Raw genomic sequence first — 16830 nt, forward strand, 5'->3', positions numbered from 1 at the left:
GTCACTTTTGATTGGTCATTTGGAAAATTAATAATTGATGGTTTTACATATTTGACATTCTCAAATTTAAATAAGATATATATTTGTAGTAAAATGCAAAATTTATCTCGTGTTTTATACACTTTAAACACAGAGAAATATAATAATTGTTGTATGGCGTAATTGCGGGATCAGAATTTTATCCAATCAGAACGTCCGTACTAAAACCTGCTTGACTCAAAAAGAAGGCCGGCATTTTGGGGAAATAGAAATTTAGCTTGAGTCAAAAAACGAAAAACTACAAGCAACCCTTTGCACAATGACGACAGAAGTTGGTGTTAAGGGAAGAACACACCTGTTTAAAAATAAGGGCAAAGATGCTGAGGTATGTTTCATTTGATTTGGGTTCGATCTTAAAGCCAAAACATGAGGTGCAGCCATGTGGTCGATTGTTCGAGATCCCGTCTCAGTCAATTTCAATCAAATGTGAAAGTAGACGAATTTCCTGATTGAACAACGTTTTTGTTGCATAGCTCACTATATGTATAAACATACAAGATAATTGGCATCAAAAACTTTCCATACACAACTATTAAATCACACAGAAAAAATATCATTTGAAGCAATGCACTCCTTGATGATTGAAGGACACGGCCCACGTAATCGTTCACTGTGACCATTGTCCCTTTTGTTATCCACACTGTATACTTTAAACATAGCAATAGATATTCAACTAAATTAAGTAGTGCATATGTGATATATGCTGGATTTTTCATTTGATTATCCGGGCTATGTCGAGTTTCAACTCATCCATGCATGCAGTAAAATCAATATAATAATCAATGTAAATTGCAACAAAGGAGTTGGGAATGCTATGAACACACGAAATCGTACTAAAAAGCCAGTGCAATGCTAATCAAATAAATTATCAATTATATAAAAAAAAAATTGTGAAATGGGGAAATGGATTCTTTCCCCATTTGCATTCAAATAAGTACTACCAAATTTCCCTTAAAATGCAGAGATCTAGACAGCATAGGTTATGAAATCATTGTATGCTACTGTGCCGTCAAATTATGTTTGACAAGATATTTTAAAGAGGGATTGAAGCATAGTTAAAGAAACTAAACATATGTATGAATATACCCTCAATTGTGTTTATGTTTACTTGCAGGAAATGCGAAGGAGAAGAACTGAAGTTACTGTTGAACTAAGAAAGGTAATCGAAGAGACAAATCTTTATAACATATATTAAGTATTTTTGTTTTTGTGTATATATATATGTCATGTAGAACTTGAAATCAAGGATACTACAGATTATAGATGTGCTGTTCAAAGGAAGACAGTTTTTGATTTTTTTTTTTTTTGCATGATGGCTGAATACTCCAACATCAGACAAAGAATATTTCATAATTTATCACAGCTATATTTAAATTTGAAATCCACAGGTTTCGTCTGATCTTATTGAGCAATGACACATCCTATTGCAGATTCCAAGTAGTGATGGAAATCAGTTTCACTTTCAGAATCGATAATCAGAAACTTGAAATCAATTGATTATTAATTAATTGGTCTTCTAAATTTAGGACATATTTAGGACAGAATCGCTCTTTTGTAGAAAATTTATGTATGTCTCAAGTACATTTATTACACCTCTTATCAATATTTTGAATACTGAACACAAACAAAGCATTTAATGGTTAATTATTTAAATCTCCTTACTCACTTTTAAATGACCAATGAGTGTATCAATAAAATACAAGAAATACTTCTTGGTTCGGTAACATTATAAAAATAGAAGAGTTACAAACAAAAACATTACAAAAACCAACATTTGCAACATTTCCAGAAATTTCTCATTGGTCGCCTTTTCAAAATCATTCATAATTATTTTTCCCCTCCCCTCAACTTATTTTCTATCAGATGCATGTCATTACACAATTACTTTTCAAAATTTTGGCATCCCGATGAGGGGACTTCAGGGCTAAAAGTGGCACCTATTTTGGTTGCCATGGTGCCGTCAATGCTAAAAAAGACTTTCACAATTTAAAAAGTTACAAAGAGATGTTATACTGAACTAAAAAAACTTGGCTGGGCGACTAACTTTTCCAATTGGCGTCAAGATTTTATGACTTGGTAGCCAAATAGTCCACCTGGTAAAACTATCCACTTTGAGCCCTGGACTTGAAAAGTGTGCTCAAGTAGGCAAAATCCCAACTTTAAAAGCCTGCAGTGACTGGATGTTAGTAAAGTTACCAAATGTGATGATATTTTACAGAATAAACGAGACCATTATGTTCTAAAGAGAAGAAATGTTCCTGCTCAAGACAGCACAGATTCTGAAGATACTGAGAAACCCACACACGATTCCCTGCAAGCTATAGTGGCAAATGCTTCAAGTCCAGAACCAACAGTCCAACTAACAGCAGTACAAGCAGCCAGGTAAAATGTGATACACATACAGCTGATCCCACTTATCATATCATATTCATATTTATTTAGAAGAAAATGTTATCATTACCAGGATATTATTATAAAAGAAAAAAAAACCACTACTACATCAGTTGTCATGAACAGAAAGGAAACCTTCCAACAATCTTCAGATCTATGCTAGATAGTATAGAGATCAGAAAATTTGTTTAACATTGTCATTTATTGAATATAAAAAAAAACCTTGACACTGTAATGCTACATGTTTAGAGCTACAAATTGATCTCTCACATTTTGGCAATTTTAGAAGTTAAATCACAAATATTTATCATATAACTTATAAGACTTGCTATGAACCAATTCATTTGGCAAAAAATGCTACAATAACATGCCTATTTGTTTTGATCAAACAACATCTTACGCAATAATATTAGTTTTTACTATTTCTTTACAGAAAACTTTTGTCCAGTGACCGTAATCCACCAATTGATGACTTGATTTCGTCAGGAATCCTACCAACACTTGTTGATTGTTTAGTAAAAGATGACAAGTATGAATGATTTATACATATAACCATCAGAACATGTCATTATCACTGCGAAATATCACAAAATGGGTAGTTTTAACATATCTAAAGTGACCAATCACAACATATTTCTTCATTGAAAAACAAAAAGTGCTTGTCACTGTTTGGAAAGCAAACAGTTACGAAACTTGACACAAATGGTTCTTTTCAAAGGGCAGTGATGGCATTATGTAATTTAATTAAATCTGACAGTTAGTAGTTTATATGGATCCTGGTAAACAATATGTTTTACTCATGCAGTAAGATCTAAACATTGTTTTTCAGTCCTTCCCTACAGTTTGAAGCTGCATGGGCCCTCACCAACATTGCGTCAGGGAGTTCAGAGCAGACGCAAGCTGTGGTTAATGCAGGTAACATCCATTTTTTTTTTACAAATGTCAACTTGTCAATCCAGTTAATGGTGTCACAATATATTAATGATTCCTGCATAGTTAAATTTCCTGAACATGGGATTATTATAGCAAATTTATTATTAAGAACATTTTAGTTTTAAAAAAAAGTATTAGAATTTATAATTATAATTATCAAAGCTCTTAACTTTCTTATTTTGTGTCTATTTAGGTGCTGTGCCCTACTTCCTTCGGCTCCTCGAATCACCACACCAAAATGTCTGTGAACAAGCAGTGTGGGCTCTCGGCAACATCATAGGTATAAACATTACACAGCAGTTTGCTTCTCTAGAAATCAAACATCTGATTGGCTGTTAAAGAAATAAAACAACCTCTGATTGGATAAGAAATCAAACACTATGAGGGAAAACAAGAAAACATCTGATTGACAAAGAAGTAGAAAGGGATTTTGATTGAACTTCACACAGTGATACAGAACTATATTATCTCTTTGAAAAATTTGAGTTTCAGGGATTTGGGGTCAAGGTCACTGTTACTATTTGTAGCAGTCGGGTAGGGGACATGAATTACCTTAGTAATACCCAGTGTATGATTAGATAGTCAGAGAACAAATCATTAGATAGCCTTGTTTTCTGTGCCTGATCATGGCCAACTATGTCAAAATTAATAGCAGAATGAAATGTCTATAGTTAAAAAATGTTCAGTGTTTAAGTAATTATGGAGAATTAATTGCATACAGTTTACTCTTTATAATTATAAAGACCCATTATTTTAAAGATAATTTCTTATAGTGACATTTTCAATCATTATATCATTACCAGGTGATGGCCCACGATGTCGAGATTATGTGATACAGCTGGGAGCAGTAAAGCCACTTTTATCCTTCATTAACCCCAACATCCCACTTCCCTTTCTCCGAAATGTTGCCTGGGTCATTGTCAACCTGTGTCGTAACAAGGAGCCACCCCCGCCCCTGGATACCATTCAGGAAATCCTGCCTGCTCTCACGCAACTCATACACCACACGGATATCAATGTATGTATATCAAAAAGTGCCAGTTGAATATCCTACAACATTATTGAAATTATGAAATTAATTTTTTCATGCAAGCAACATATATGAGAAAGTAAGAAAGCAAACATTGGTGTTACTTTTGAAGTAATGGCAGTGACTACAGCATAAACATGTCTCTTCTTCACACTGTTAAAATGATTGGTTTAGAAGAAAAAAAAGTAGCATACAGGATTGTGTGATACATAATACAGTCAAACATTTTTATCTCAAATTCTGATAACTTGACTACTCTGACGTTAAGTTGAAACAAAAATTTGTTTTGACAGAAGGGGCCGCGATAACTCAGTCAGTTAGAGAGCCGGCCACATAACCTCAGGTGAAGGTCCGAGGTGTGTGGTTCGGCACTCCCTACCTGTGTTGGATCTTTATTTCTCATGAAGCTGAGAAATGGACTGGTCTGTCTTTTCTGTAATTGTTTTGGGTGGCATGCGACAGGCCTCCAATTTGATGTTAATTGAGGTAGTCACCCGCTGCTACAAGGAGACCCAGCCTCAAAATGACCCTGGCTTTTCACGGGGCGATAGACCCAGCAAACAAACATTTTAGCAGTAAAATTACATTTGATATCTTGAATACCCTGGATTTTCATGACCCACAGTGACTTGAGATAATAATGTTAGACTGTATATAAATGTTATACTCATTGTTGTCATCATAGCATAGGAAGCTTGTATAAGACAATAAGCCTATGGGATATGGTTTATGATACCGTGTTTGTTTAATTTGTAGATCCTTGTGGACACAGTTTGGGCCTTGTCCTACCTGACCGATGGAGGTAACGAACAGATACAGATGGTGATTGACTCAGAAGTAGTGCCCTTCCTGGTGCCCCTATTGAGTCACCCTGACGTCAAGGTCCAGGTGAGTCTTCATCTCAGATTGTAAACATTACAGTTTAACTTGAAAACATATTAGGCCGTAGAAAATTAATCAATTGGTTCTCAGGCCTGCCAGCATCCAAAAAAATTTAGCTGCAGCAATTATCGCAAAATAATGAAATAAAATTGCCCCGATATGTCCGTAATTTTGCGGGGAAGGGGGATATCCAAAAACTTATTTCGCATTCTGGTTCGCGCTTTAGTCTCGCAGATATTTCAAGCGTTTGAAGGAGAGAAGTTATTAGCACTAAAGAGACCTAGCTAGTTGATGCAAATGACTGACCATCTCCATGTGGACGATAGCTTTGCTATCCGTGCACACACACCGTGTAGATTCAGAAAGGATCAACAATACTGCCATCAAATATACTTGGGAGATTTTCGGGTACTTTTACAATGGCAGAACTATACACTTTGATAAACGATGAACTGGACAAACTGAAACAATGGCATGTTTCATTTTTGTGGAAATTTTGCTGTTTCTTGTTGAAATAATGAAGACAGAAGTTGCTTCAAAGCATTTATGGAAATATTTCATTAAAATGTGAATGAAAAATTAAAAATAAAGATAGCTGTTTTGTATCCAATAAAATGATTATAGAACACATCCGTCCCTCATATATTTTTTCAAACATTGGCCTCAGAACTAATTAATTTTATATGGCCTAAGATATATTTTGTGTTGGTAGGATGTTTAGTCTAACTGAAGTTTTTCTGGTGTTGTAGACTGCTGCTTTGAGAGCTGTCGGAAACATTGTTACCGGGACAGATGATGAAACGCAGGTCGTTCTAAATTGTGATGCTCTCTCACATTTCCCAGCTCTCCTTACACATCCCAAAGAAAAGATCAACAAGGTAAGATAGCTGTTAAAAGTGGAATATTGATGTACTTTTAAATCCCATCCGGAAATGGTCAAGACAATTCCCTGATCATAATAGCTACTGTTTCTTTGCCTTTTATGGTAGTTGTTTCATGTTGCTCTTCCCTCGCAAAAATATTTGTTTCTATCTAAATCTGAAAATGCCATATATACCAGGATGAGATCTTGTAATACTAGCGTAATGCATGTTACTTTTCCCTTAGAAAGGTTTCAAGACTGTTTCTATTGAAAGATTTCATCTGGGTCAGCATGAACGATAAATTTGTGAAAACAAAAATCTTATGGATGCGTTAAAATGAAATCTTTCATGAAATAAGTTGTATAGCTTTGAAACAGAGTAAAAGTTAAATGAAAAATATGTTATATTAATAAGGCTGTTTTCTTGGTTTACAGGAATCTGTTTGGTTTTTATCCAACATCACTGCAGGCAATCAGCAACAGGTGCAGGCAGTAATAGATGCTGGACTCATCCCACTTATCATTCACCATCTAGTCAGGGTAGGTACAACTCGGCCCACTTATCATTCACCATCTAGTCAGGGTAGGTACAACTCGGCCCACTTATCATTCACCATCTAGTCAGGGTAGGTACAACTCAGCCCACTTATCATTCACCATCTAGTCAGGGTAGGTACAACTCGGCCCACTTATCATTCACCATCTAGTCAGGGTAGGTACAGCTCAGCCTACTTGATATATGGGAGATATGCCAGGCCACAAAGCTTTATTATCTAACAATTCTGTCATTGTATTTGAAATAAGCTTTCATAGCTTAGAGGCAAGCTCTAAAAAGAGCTGAAAGTAATGAATATGTACTTATACAATTTCTGAGAAATTATAATGGCTGGAAAACATTTTGTTGGCATTGATTTTTCAAAACTAATGATCTATCGCTTATGTTTTAACAGGGTGACTTTCAGACTAAGAAAGAAGCTGCCTGGGCGATAAGTAACCTCACTATCAGTGGTCGAAAGGAACAGGTGAGTGAGCAAATCCAAGTTAGGGAGGAGAGAATGGAATTCAATATTTTTTATTTATCATGAAATTGTGTTGTTTGTGGTTTTGGATTTGAATATGATTGAGTTTGTAAAGAAAAGAAAAGAAAAAAGAGTTTTTTTTTTTTTTAATGATCACGAAAATATTTTTACTTCCATAATTCCATAGGTGTCATACGTTGTGGAACAAGGAGTTATCCCCCCTTTCTGTGACCTGCTCAGTGTGAAAGACACACAGGTTGTGCAAGTGGTGCTGGATGGAATCAATAATATCCTGAAAATGGCTGCCGATGAGGTCGACTCCATCTGCCAGTTAATCGAGGAGTGTGGAGGTCAGAATTGGCTCATATTATGATTCTTTTAAAAATTTGGTTTGAAATACATGGAACTGCAGTCATAAAAAAATACACAAAAAACTGAAGAATTTTTGTTTTAACTGTAAACAAACTTTTATCAATTGGTGAAATACGACAAATGATCAAACCTGATAAATAAAGTTGTCATTAAAATTATTCATGTTAAATTTAATAAGATTGATTTATGATTTTCATTGATGGACATCTTCATGTAACCATATTATTATACAAGAAATGATTAGTAATTAGGTTGTCTAAGGTTAATGCTATTTTCTTCTTTTATCCAGGCTTAGACAAGATTGAAAGCTTGCAGAATCACGAAAATTCTGACATCTACAGATTGGCCTATGAAATTATAGATAACTACTTCTCTGATGACGTAAGTTGTTTTGTACTCAAAAACTCTAAATGCTTAAATGTTTCTTGGATAAATTGCTTTCACAAAAGAGGAAATTTAGAATACCAAGTTCAGGTGTGCTGAAAAAGAATAGAGTAAGCAAACCAGTATTCTTAAATCAGCGTGATTTTTACAAATTGAAATTTAAAAGTAAGAATATTCATACAAATGAATGTGAAATCACATTTTATGGATAAGATCACGAACAATTGTATTCCAAACAAATAAATTTTGAATGAAGCTAATACCATGAGTTACTTGAAGGAGAAATGATGAAACAGAGATTGTACTAGTTCCCTGGTCTGGTGTAGATGTGTGAGTACTAGAGCTGACTATCCCTGAGAGATACTCGTCGTCATATGAGGGACATTAGGCTATCACTTGTATAGATGTTAACACATCCGAGTTGATCGTAATGTTACCGATGATTGGAAACTGAATCTGAAGTCTCTGTAAGCAAGCAGCGTGTAAAGGATAATATTTTTTGTGTGTGTGTATTTGGTTGTGTGAGTGAAAGTTTATTGTGTCAGAAGTTAAACTTTTAAAATCTCTGCCCAACCCTGTCCCTGTAGGAGTGACATAGCGTCAGGGAGCCATGAATATTCATGACTGACAAAGGAGTGCAACTGAGACCTTGGCAGTGGGGTCGATGATTAAAATCTTGAAAGCTCCGCCAATGTCACTGTTTTACAATCTCTCTGATGTTACTTGCTTTACATAGTTATAACATCAGGGCTCTGATCTCCAAGTCAACTTCTGGAATATAGTTTTGATAAAAAACGAAAAAAAAAAATCATATTAGTGCAATGGAAATTGAGTAAGTTTGACTTTTCAAGTGCATTTTTGTCTTTCAGACGGAAGAAGATCCGTCTGTGCTTCCAGAATCCACAACTCAAGGTTTTCAATTTGACCCCAATTCAACGGTTCCTTCAGATGGGTTCAAGTTTTGACAACAGGACAAGGACCACGACGTTGACTTTCTCTCGTGGTACAGTCTAGGCGCTTGTTAGTACACCCTGTGATTGGGATTGACAGACTATTCAAAATTAGATAGCCAACTGTCTCCTCCCAGGAAAAAAATCTTGTGTCCCTTCATTTCATAACTCCGCCCCTTGGGCATCGACAGGAGACCCTACAACACAGGACAAAGTCTACTGTATAATGGACAAACACTAACCACAAGGATATCTGGTCCTGTTCTTCCAGGAAACACTCTACGGACAACTCCTGGAAGTGAAACCGGGACAGCTCCAGGAAAGATTCTGGGCCGATAATATCAAATCACAAACTTCCAAGAAAAGCTCTTTGTGTAGGGCAAGGAAACTCTTGACAGACAATATCAAGAATTCTTTGGGGAAAACTCTTGTTGAATGTCTCCCTTAAAAAATTCATTGAGAAGTGAACAATAACGGATGGTTTCACAGGACATGGTGTTCAGACCGTGCGAGTCCAGCCTCCAAACGATGACGACTTAATTTGTTGAGACAGACGAACTGAGGATCAGGAGGTCAAACTGACTTGAGAAAATGAACTCTGACCTTGACCTTTCCCTCAACAGCGTCATGTTTAATGACTTTTGACACAAAGCTGTATCCACAGTTATTGACCCCAAATTGACCTGTCGACACCAGTGAACTTTGACCTCTGTGACGAAGCAAAGTGGTGTATAAATACAGTATATATCTCAATTGACAATTAACCCCAATGGGCAAACCAGGAAAATTAAGAGCCATGTTGGCTTTGCTGGATTTGTGCATTTCAAATAAATTTTGTGTGTGTATTTTGCTTAAAGTTACACTATTCATATGAAATATGGCGTCGCACAATAACAATATAAGTTTGCTGTTGGTAAAGGTGAACCTGCTCATATTTATATCTGTTTTATCTTTTTTAACTAAATATCGCAGTCACACTTTTCTTTTACTGAAGAAGCTGGCATAATTCTGTGTTATATTTGTATTTAGTAAAATTTGTTACCTTCGAAATACCAAGACTTCATGTGCTAGGTTTATAGATATAGTGTAAAAACAGCATTTTTCCCCCTCATTCCAGTATTTTTTTATTTTATTTTTTTTTTTTTTTTTTTTTGAGAAATTGCTGTGAATAAATAGAAATTATTTTAAAATGTTTTGTACCGCATAAGTTTGATTATAATTCATTTTTATAGATGATGCCTGACTAGAGGTCTCTTCATGTAACTTTCAAAGTATAATAACTCATTTATGCAAACATTTCCAATATACAACATCTGTGTAAATTGACAAAAAATTGCATATAAGGATGTTTAGAAACCTCAGGGCTTTATGCAAAATGTATAATCTGGACAAAATTCTATATTTTGTGTTTTTGTGTATACTAAATCATCTCTTAAAATGTGGTCAGTAAAATAATAACAGGTGTTTTAAACTTGTTTCAAATATTTTTATAATGAACAAGGATCTATTTTATCATTTGGTGACAAAATAAACACTTGTAATTTCTTTTAATCTCTCTTAAATCCATCAGACATTTTATTAAGACTTACTGATGAAAGCATGTCTGACAAATTGGTTTACAAAAACTGAAGGATAAAATTCCTTTGATAATTATAAAAAAAATCTGTAGTAGAAGTTTTGGCTTTATGATTCAAATGAAATCCAGTGTCTATATGGAATAATGGATAAAATACATACTGGGGTTTAGATTGTCTTGAAAACAATATTTGAAAGGATTTCTTTGACGGTCACTCAAATTTTCAAACATCGATCAAGGGTTTAGTATCTAAATTGGCATACAAATGATTAACAGTTGTAAACTGGCCTCTATAGCAGCTGGAATAGCGTTTAGTCAATTTGACAGCTTGTCAAAGCCTTAAGCTTCCACTCTTCACAGCTTCAGTATGTTTTTTTTACGATATTTGAATAAATTTGAAATGGTTTCTATTACTATCTTTGTGTGACAGAAGAAAAGATTATTATGGGATGTTGATCAACAAAACAAACAGCTGTAAATGATAGCCGTATAAACTGTTTATATTGAGAGCGAGTATGAAGAAGTGTAAAATGGTTTTATAATTGTGTGTAAGCTTGCTATTCTGATTGAAAAATTAAAACAGAAAAGATAGATTTGATTCAGTAGACATGATAATCTAAGGATTATTGGAATATTTTTCTAAAGAGAAGAAATCAAATTCTTTGTTTTACCTTTTTAAGAATGTACTAGAAGAAATGACCGGACAATAGATACAGTGTAAATGTGATGAAAATGAGTATGTGTTATGAAAATGGGAAATATTCATATGCTATATATTCATGCTACTGGTAATTCTATTTTCTGTCATATTTTGTATGACTTTTTGATTGAGGAGGTTGGGGTGGGGAAGGTGTAGTAAGGATTGATAGCACTTCTGCAGGAAGAAACACCTTGTAAATAATAGAAAAGTGAAAGTAATTTTTTCAGCTGAAAAATGAATATTCTAATGCCGATTATAAATACCTGATAAATATGTTTCAAATCCAGTGTATTTCGGCGAGATGTGATTTAGAGTTGAAAAGCATGTGTACTCCGTCTTGTTTGCAAGTGTTGCCATTAAAGTCGGATGATTTACTCTTTATGATGATGAATGAATTATGTGAATTCATTTCAAAACCACTGTATGGTGTTTCGTGAAAGTGCCAGTGGTTTTACGTAATGTTTTTATGCTACTTCAGAAGTAGGTTTAATGTAATTTTTTTTACTACAGTAATTTATTGTTTATTGAAACTATGTATTTGTGATATATATTTCAGCAAGAGTGCCAAGGCCTGAAATCGGTTTTACTTACCATTTTAGTGAAACTATGTGAGTTTCACTTAACAAAGAACATGATATTCAATTTTTGTGAATGTAATCTTAAACCTTCCAAGAAAAAGAAGTGTTCCATATATATAGAACACCCCTTTATTACTGATCTGAGACTTGTGTATAAAGAAATCATGAGTGAGGATTCTGTATTTATTTTAGGATGGCAAAAGGTAAATGCTGTCTGACCAATGTGCAGCATATGTTTGCTGTATGTGGACTGATTTTGCTGCTAGAAATGATAGCTTGATATAGAAATGCTCATTGTATGGAGATATGTGGCCCCGTGGTCTTTTGTACGGATGGCCCCAAATGAACGTGTTGTTTATTTTTCGTTAGTTGCTCTCCATGGTGTTTTATGACAAATAAATATGCAGCGAATCTTCAAGGATTTGATCTTAATAGAGAGATGCAAGCCTCTCATATTACTATTGTATGGTTTTCTTGGATTTGTCCAGGTTGCCATGGAAATGATGTGTAAAAGTATTGCTATTTGAGCAACTTTTAATACACATGTCTTGATAGAAATGTTGGCTGTTGACCAACACTAGACGCATTGCCATGCATGTGTGCAATACATTAAGGTGTTTTTGTGATAATGGTTTTATAGTATTGGTGATGATTGTGTATTATATTGTGGTGAGATGGTAACTGTGTGGATTATATAATGAGATTGCTATTGTGTGTATGATGAGATGGCCACTGTATGTATGGTATGAGTTACGACATAGCAGGTGAGTGTACAGATTTGAAAGTTCGGAATGATAGATCGCTGATGTGTGTGCCATGGGTAACAACTGATGTGTGTGCCATGGGTAACAACTGATGTGTGTGCTATGGGTAATAGCTGATATGTGTGCCATGGGTAACAACTGATGTGTGTGCCATGGGTTAAAGCTGATGTGTGTGCCATAGGTAATAGCTGATGTGTGTGCCACGAATGATTGATAGCTGATGTGTGCCATTTTGCTGAATGAATATCCAGTATACCAGTGTGTTGTGCGAGAATGAATGTGGCTTTACAGCGACAACATTAATATTGACAACTAATTTGCATATATATCCAGTAGTAGTGAATTTTAGATTTTAGCTTGGAATGCCGATTATTACAATGCTGATGTATATAACACGTTCATTTGAAGCAAAAATTAGCCAAGTGCTCAAGTGACAGTGTAAAGTGTGAACTACAGAATCTTCCATATGTTTTTGTATTTCATTGTGAGATTGTATATTACAATTTTCAAGCAATATGTTCTTCTGCTGTGGAGAAAATCTGATATCTTGTGCACATTGGCATACCAATTTGCTCCCATTTTCAAACCTGTCACAAACTTGGATATTAAAGTAAATCATTCCTACTTTTTTAATGCAAGCTGAAAGCACTGTCTCCAATAACAGCATTCACAATATTTGCTGGGACATATTCACCTTTGCTATAAGTGTGTATCCTTCTAGTCTGTTAATTGCCGGTTTCTTAATTGCCGGTTTGAATTTTCCTGTTTGGGTTAATCAGTCTGTCTTGTTGTAAAGACATTTTATATTCCGGGCATTTCATGTAAATTTGTTATGCAGTGTCATAAGAAGGATCCTGACATTTCTTCGCCTGTTCAACATTCTATTATAGTAAGAGCGTGATTCCAGTCACGTGTGCGTTTGACATGGATATACATATTACTGTACTATATAATAGGCCTGACCTACTGACCAAAGAAGTGCTGGACAAGACCTTTTACGGACCTATGACATTCATTTTTACATTAACTACACGACCAGATTCAAGACAATTGTGTAAGCTAGCACTGTCTAGAATCGGTTGGTAATTGGCAAATGTAGTTGCCTGCTTCCTCTACAGAGTTTGATGTAGGTGAGTCTTGGGAATTTAATTGCTTGTATTCTATACATTAAATCCTGTCATGTACAGTATTTACGAGTTACTTCTGAAGGTCATTTGATAACCCTACTACTGTAATATTAAGAAAAAATTGAAAATATTATTTTGACCCTGTGAGGTGTTGATTAATATGCAGAGTAAACTTAAAAAATGAACTTTTAAACACACTCAATAAATATGATTGTGTTCATAAAAGTCATGAGTTCTTGTCTATGATTCAAGATATACTGTTAATATGTCTGGTTTTCATTCATGATGATACTAATCGCATCACATGATTATGAAGCATTTATCAAAATAGCTCAAGTAGGCATTTATTATCATTATAGCATGAATTTTTGAACATTTTTTTTCCCAAAGGAAAGTATTGGTTTTAGTTAAAACCGTTATTAAGTATCCAGTTGTATGTTCAAACTTGCTTGGTCATATCCTCTCGGGAGCGTGGGAGCGTGTTTGTTCCGTGCTTATGTCACCTGTACAGTTAATAATATTTGTCTATTCCCATAATGCATCTTTATGAGATATTCGGAAAATTTATCATCAAAAAGAATGTTTGAATTTTAATGTTCATAGCATTTTATTGTTATTTTGGTTATTTTTTTGTTATTAGTGAATATTTTACCTCAGTGCGTTGGGGATAGGTTATTGGCATATGACAAGCATGGCGTCAATTATAAGTATATCGTAAATATTACCTGTTTTTTCAATATCATAAATAACTATGTATATATCTGGAACCTCTTGAAGTATTCCCGATCAGAGCGTTTGCTATCTATTTATCAAATTCTCTGTAAACATACCTAGTTGGACAGCGTCCATTAAGCTAAAAGCTGGATTGTTCTAAATCATACATTATGGCTAGCTAGCAATATAATTGCACTGTGGGGTGTTTTGCTAATAGTACATTGAATGTTTTCCTGAAAGTCTAGCTGCTTAATTTGTATATATACCCATCTGTTCTATATGAACTGAACCGAAAAAAAAAAGACAGCTTTATTTTTGTATGGTAAAAACACCAATATATTCGTCTTCAGCTAATGGCAGATTTTCTTATAATTCACCTCGTACCAATGTGATATATGCGACATATTTGTGCTGGAGGTGTCTACATCTCCTGCACATGTGCAGAGTAAATGAAAAATTGGGTTAGTGAAATACCCGTCCAAACTTAAATGCATAATCGGCTGCGGCTTATATTTTCTTCACCGTTAATACACATTCAAATTGCCAAATCCAATTATTTTTTTCCTGCGCACAATAATTTTTGCTGTTAATTGGCCTTAAAAATGAGGAATTATAAAATATTGGATATGACATAAGCCTGACTAGTTAAGAACCGGAAGTGGTCGCTGTATAATTACATTGTTTATCATTGTTAGTCGTCATTTATTTATTTATTTACTTCCTTAACAGTTCACAGTTATCTCATTGACACATTCTAACTGTAATTGTTGATGTTAATATCTCCCCTGAATTCTTTGACTCCATTTTCGCCTCATCCATAATTATTATTATTTCTGTGTATGAGGTTGTTGGATTTCTCTGGCCCAGTTGCCTCCCTTGATATGACAGACATATCCTTGGACATAACTATACTGGACGCTTTTTCTTTTACCATAGGATTTATTTCTATATGGCTAATTTGTATATATTGTACCATAAATTTGTAGTGATATAACTTTATAAAACGGGCCATTTTAACAAATATTCTAAAAAAAGGAAAAGAAAAGTTGAACTATGGGCAAATTGTTTTACAATGACAATCGGCTCGGAGCAAGTCGCGATATTGTGCTAACTCATTATTTTTGTGATAATTAATGATTGTCCTGAAATTGCTGTCACTGCCGAATATTTTTATTTGATCTACATATTAATGCTGTTAAGATGGTCCAAATATATCGGTCTACACAGTGTGTCATGTAATTGAGAAATGCTTTAGGTGATGTCAACAGTACCGTTCAAGTAGATAAAAAAAAAAACACTAAAACACGTGCACTGCACGTTATACTAAGGTATCATTGATATTTTATGCAATCTTGCTATTTTTTTTTATTTCTTAAGTGAATCTATTCGATGAATTTAATAGGTTCGGTTCTGAGATTGCTAAACTTTGATAAAATTCTACTATGATGGAAACGCGATACTGGTGACATAACGTCTTGATCAATAAATTCTCGTGACAGGAGCCTTCCGCATCCCGGGGCTTCTGTCACTGTTAAAGTGAAATCTTCAGCGTTTGTTATTTTGTTTATAATAACCCACTTGTTCATGTTGGTCTATGATTTGTTCCACAACTGATCACAATCATGAAGGAAGTAAGAATGTTCTTAATGTACTTGTTTGTAACACTGTTTTCATTACTTTCCAAACACTGGAGTTTCCTCATTCCTTAAAATGAGCACAGAAGTCATAGGGAACTGCATTAAGAAGATATAGTTTCACAGGTTGTCAGTAACAAAATTCATTGGATTATAAGATCGAATTTAAACCAATATTCACAAGCGGAAAATCTTCAGCAGCCCTTTCCTCTCTCTCTCTGAAGCTTAGCTAAATTCCCCAACCCCGCCCTCCTAAAAAAACGAAAGCAAAAACTGAACTACGGACGAGACGCGCCCCAGACAATATTCTGTAAGCGTCTTTATTCTGACGCTGAAATTTTAACATATACAGTGTAACTGAATTTGCCGCATTCACAATACTAGCCCGAGTTTCCTTTGGCCCAGACGCCATGTCTGGTGTAGGGCCAGAGCGCACTACTATAAGAAAACGTGGAATTCACCGACACCGTTTGGTGTCGCTAAGATTTTGGTGCAGACACAATAAATTTGGGCGTGACATAACACCTACCTTACAAAAAACGGGGAAAAAAACAAAAAACAAAACAAAATGAACTGAAAAAAAAATGGCTAAATCAAATATGACATGGTGTCAGGGTCAGAGGAAACTCGGGCTATCACAGTACTTGCTGTAAAATAATATACAGTACCTGTAATTAGTGCAGTCATAATTTAGTGGAACGCTAAAAAACTCTAAAATAATATTACCGCTAAATCTGTACGTCTACTGTATACCTGTCAAAAATGAAATATACATATCACCAAATACATTTTCAAATTGTATCTACTTGTGTTTGTAGTAGTGTATTTCACATATAATCGAAATGGTCCTATAATGTGATTGGTGACAGTATCGC

At 34.7% G+C, this 16830-nt stretch overlaps 1 protein-coding gene across 1 annotated transcript; it reads left to right on the plus strand.

Moving 5' to 3' along the window:
• Positions 1–196: 196 nt before the first annotated feature.
• Positions 197–15863, plus strand: LOC117342768 (importin subunit alpha-4-like). The gene is made up of 14 exons (XM_033905009.1): positions 197–364; positions 1154–1198; positions 2258–2421; positions 2864–2959; positions 3260–3345; positions 3557–3643; positions 4167–4381; positions 5150–5281; positions 6025–6153; positions 6573–6677; positions 7088–7159; positions 7344–7506; positions 7818–7909; positions 8782–15863. The coding sequence occupies exons 1-14, from the start codon at positions 299–301 to the stop codon at positions 8875–8877; spliced, it is 1548 nt and encodes a 515-aa protein (XP_033760900.1). The 5' UTR covers positions 197–298; the 3' UTR covers positions 8878–15863.
• The last annotated feature ends 967 nt before the right edge of the window (positions 15864–16830 follow it).

This window comes from Pecten maximus, chromosome 14, assembly GCF_902652985.1.
Source record: "Pecten maximus chromosome 14, xPecMax1.1, whole genome shotgun sequence".
NCBI lineage: Eukaryota > Metazoa > Mollusca > Bivalvia > Pectinida > Pectinidae > Pecten > Pecten maximus.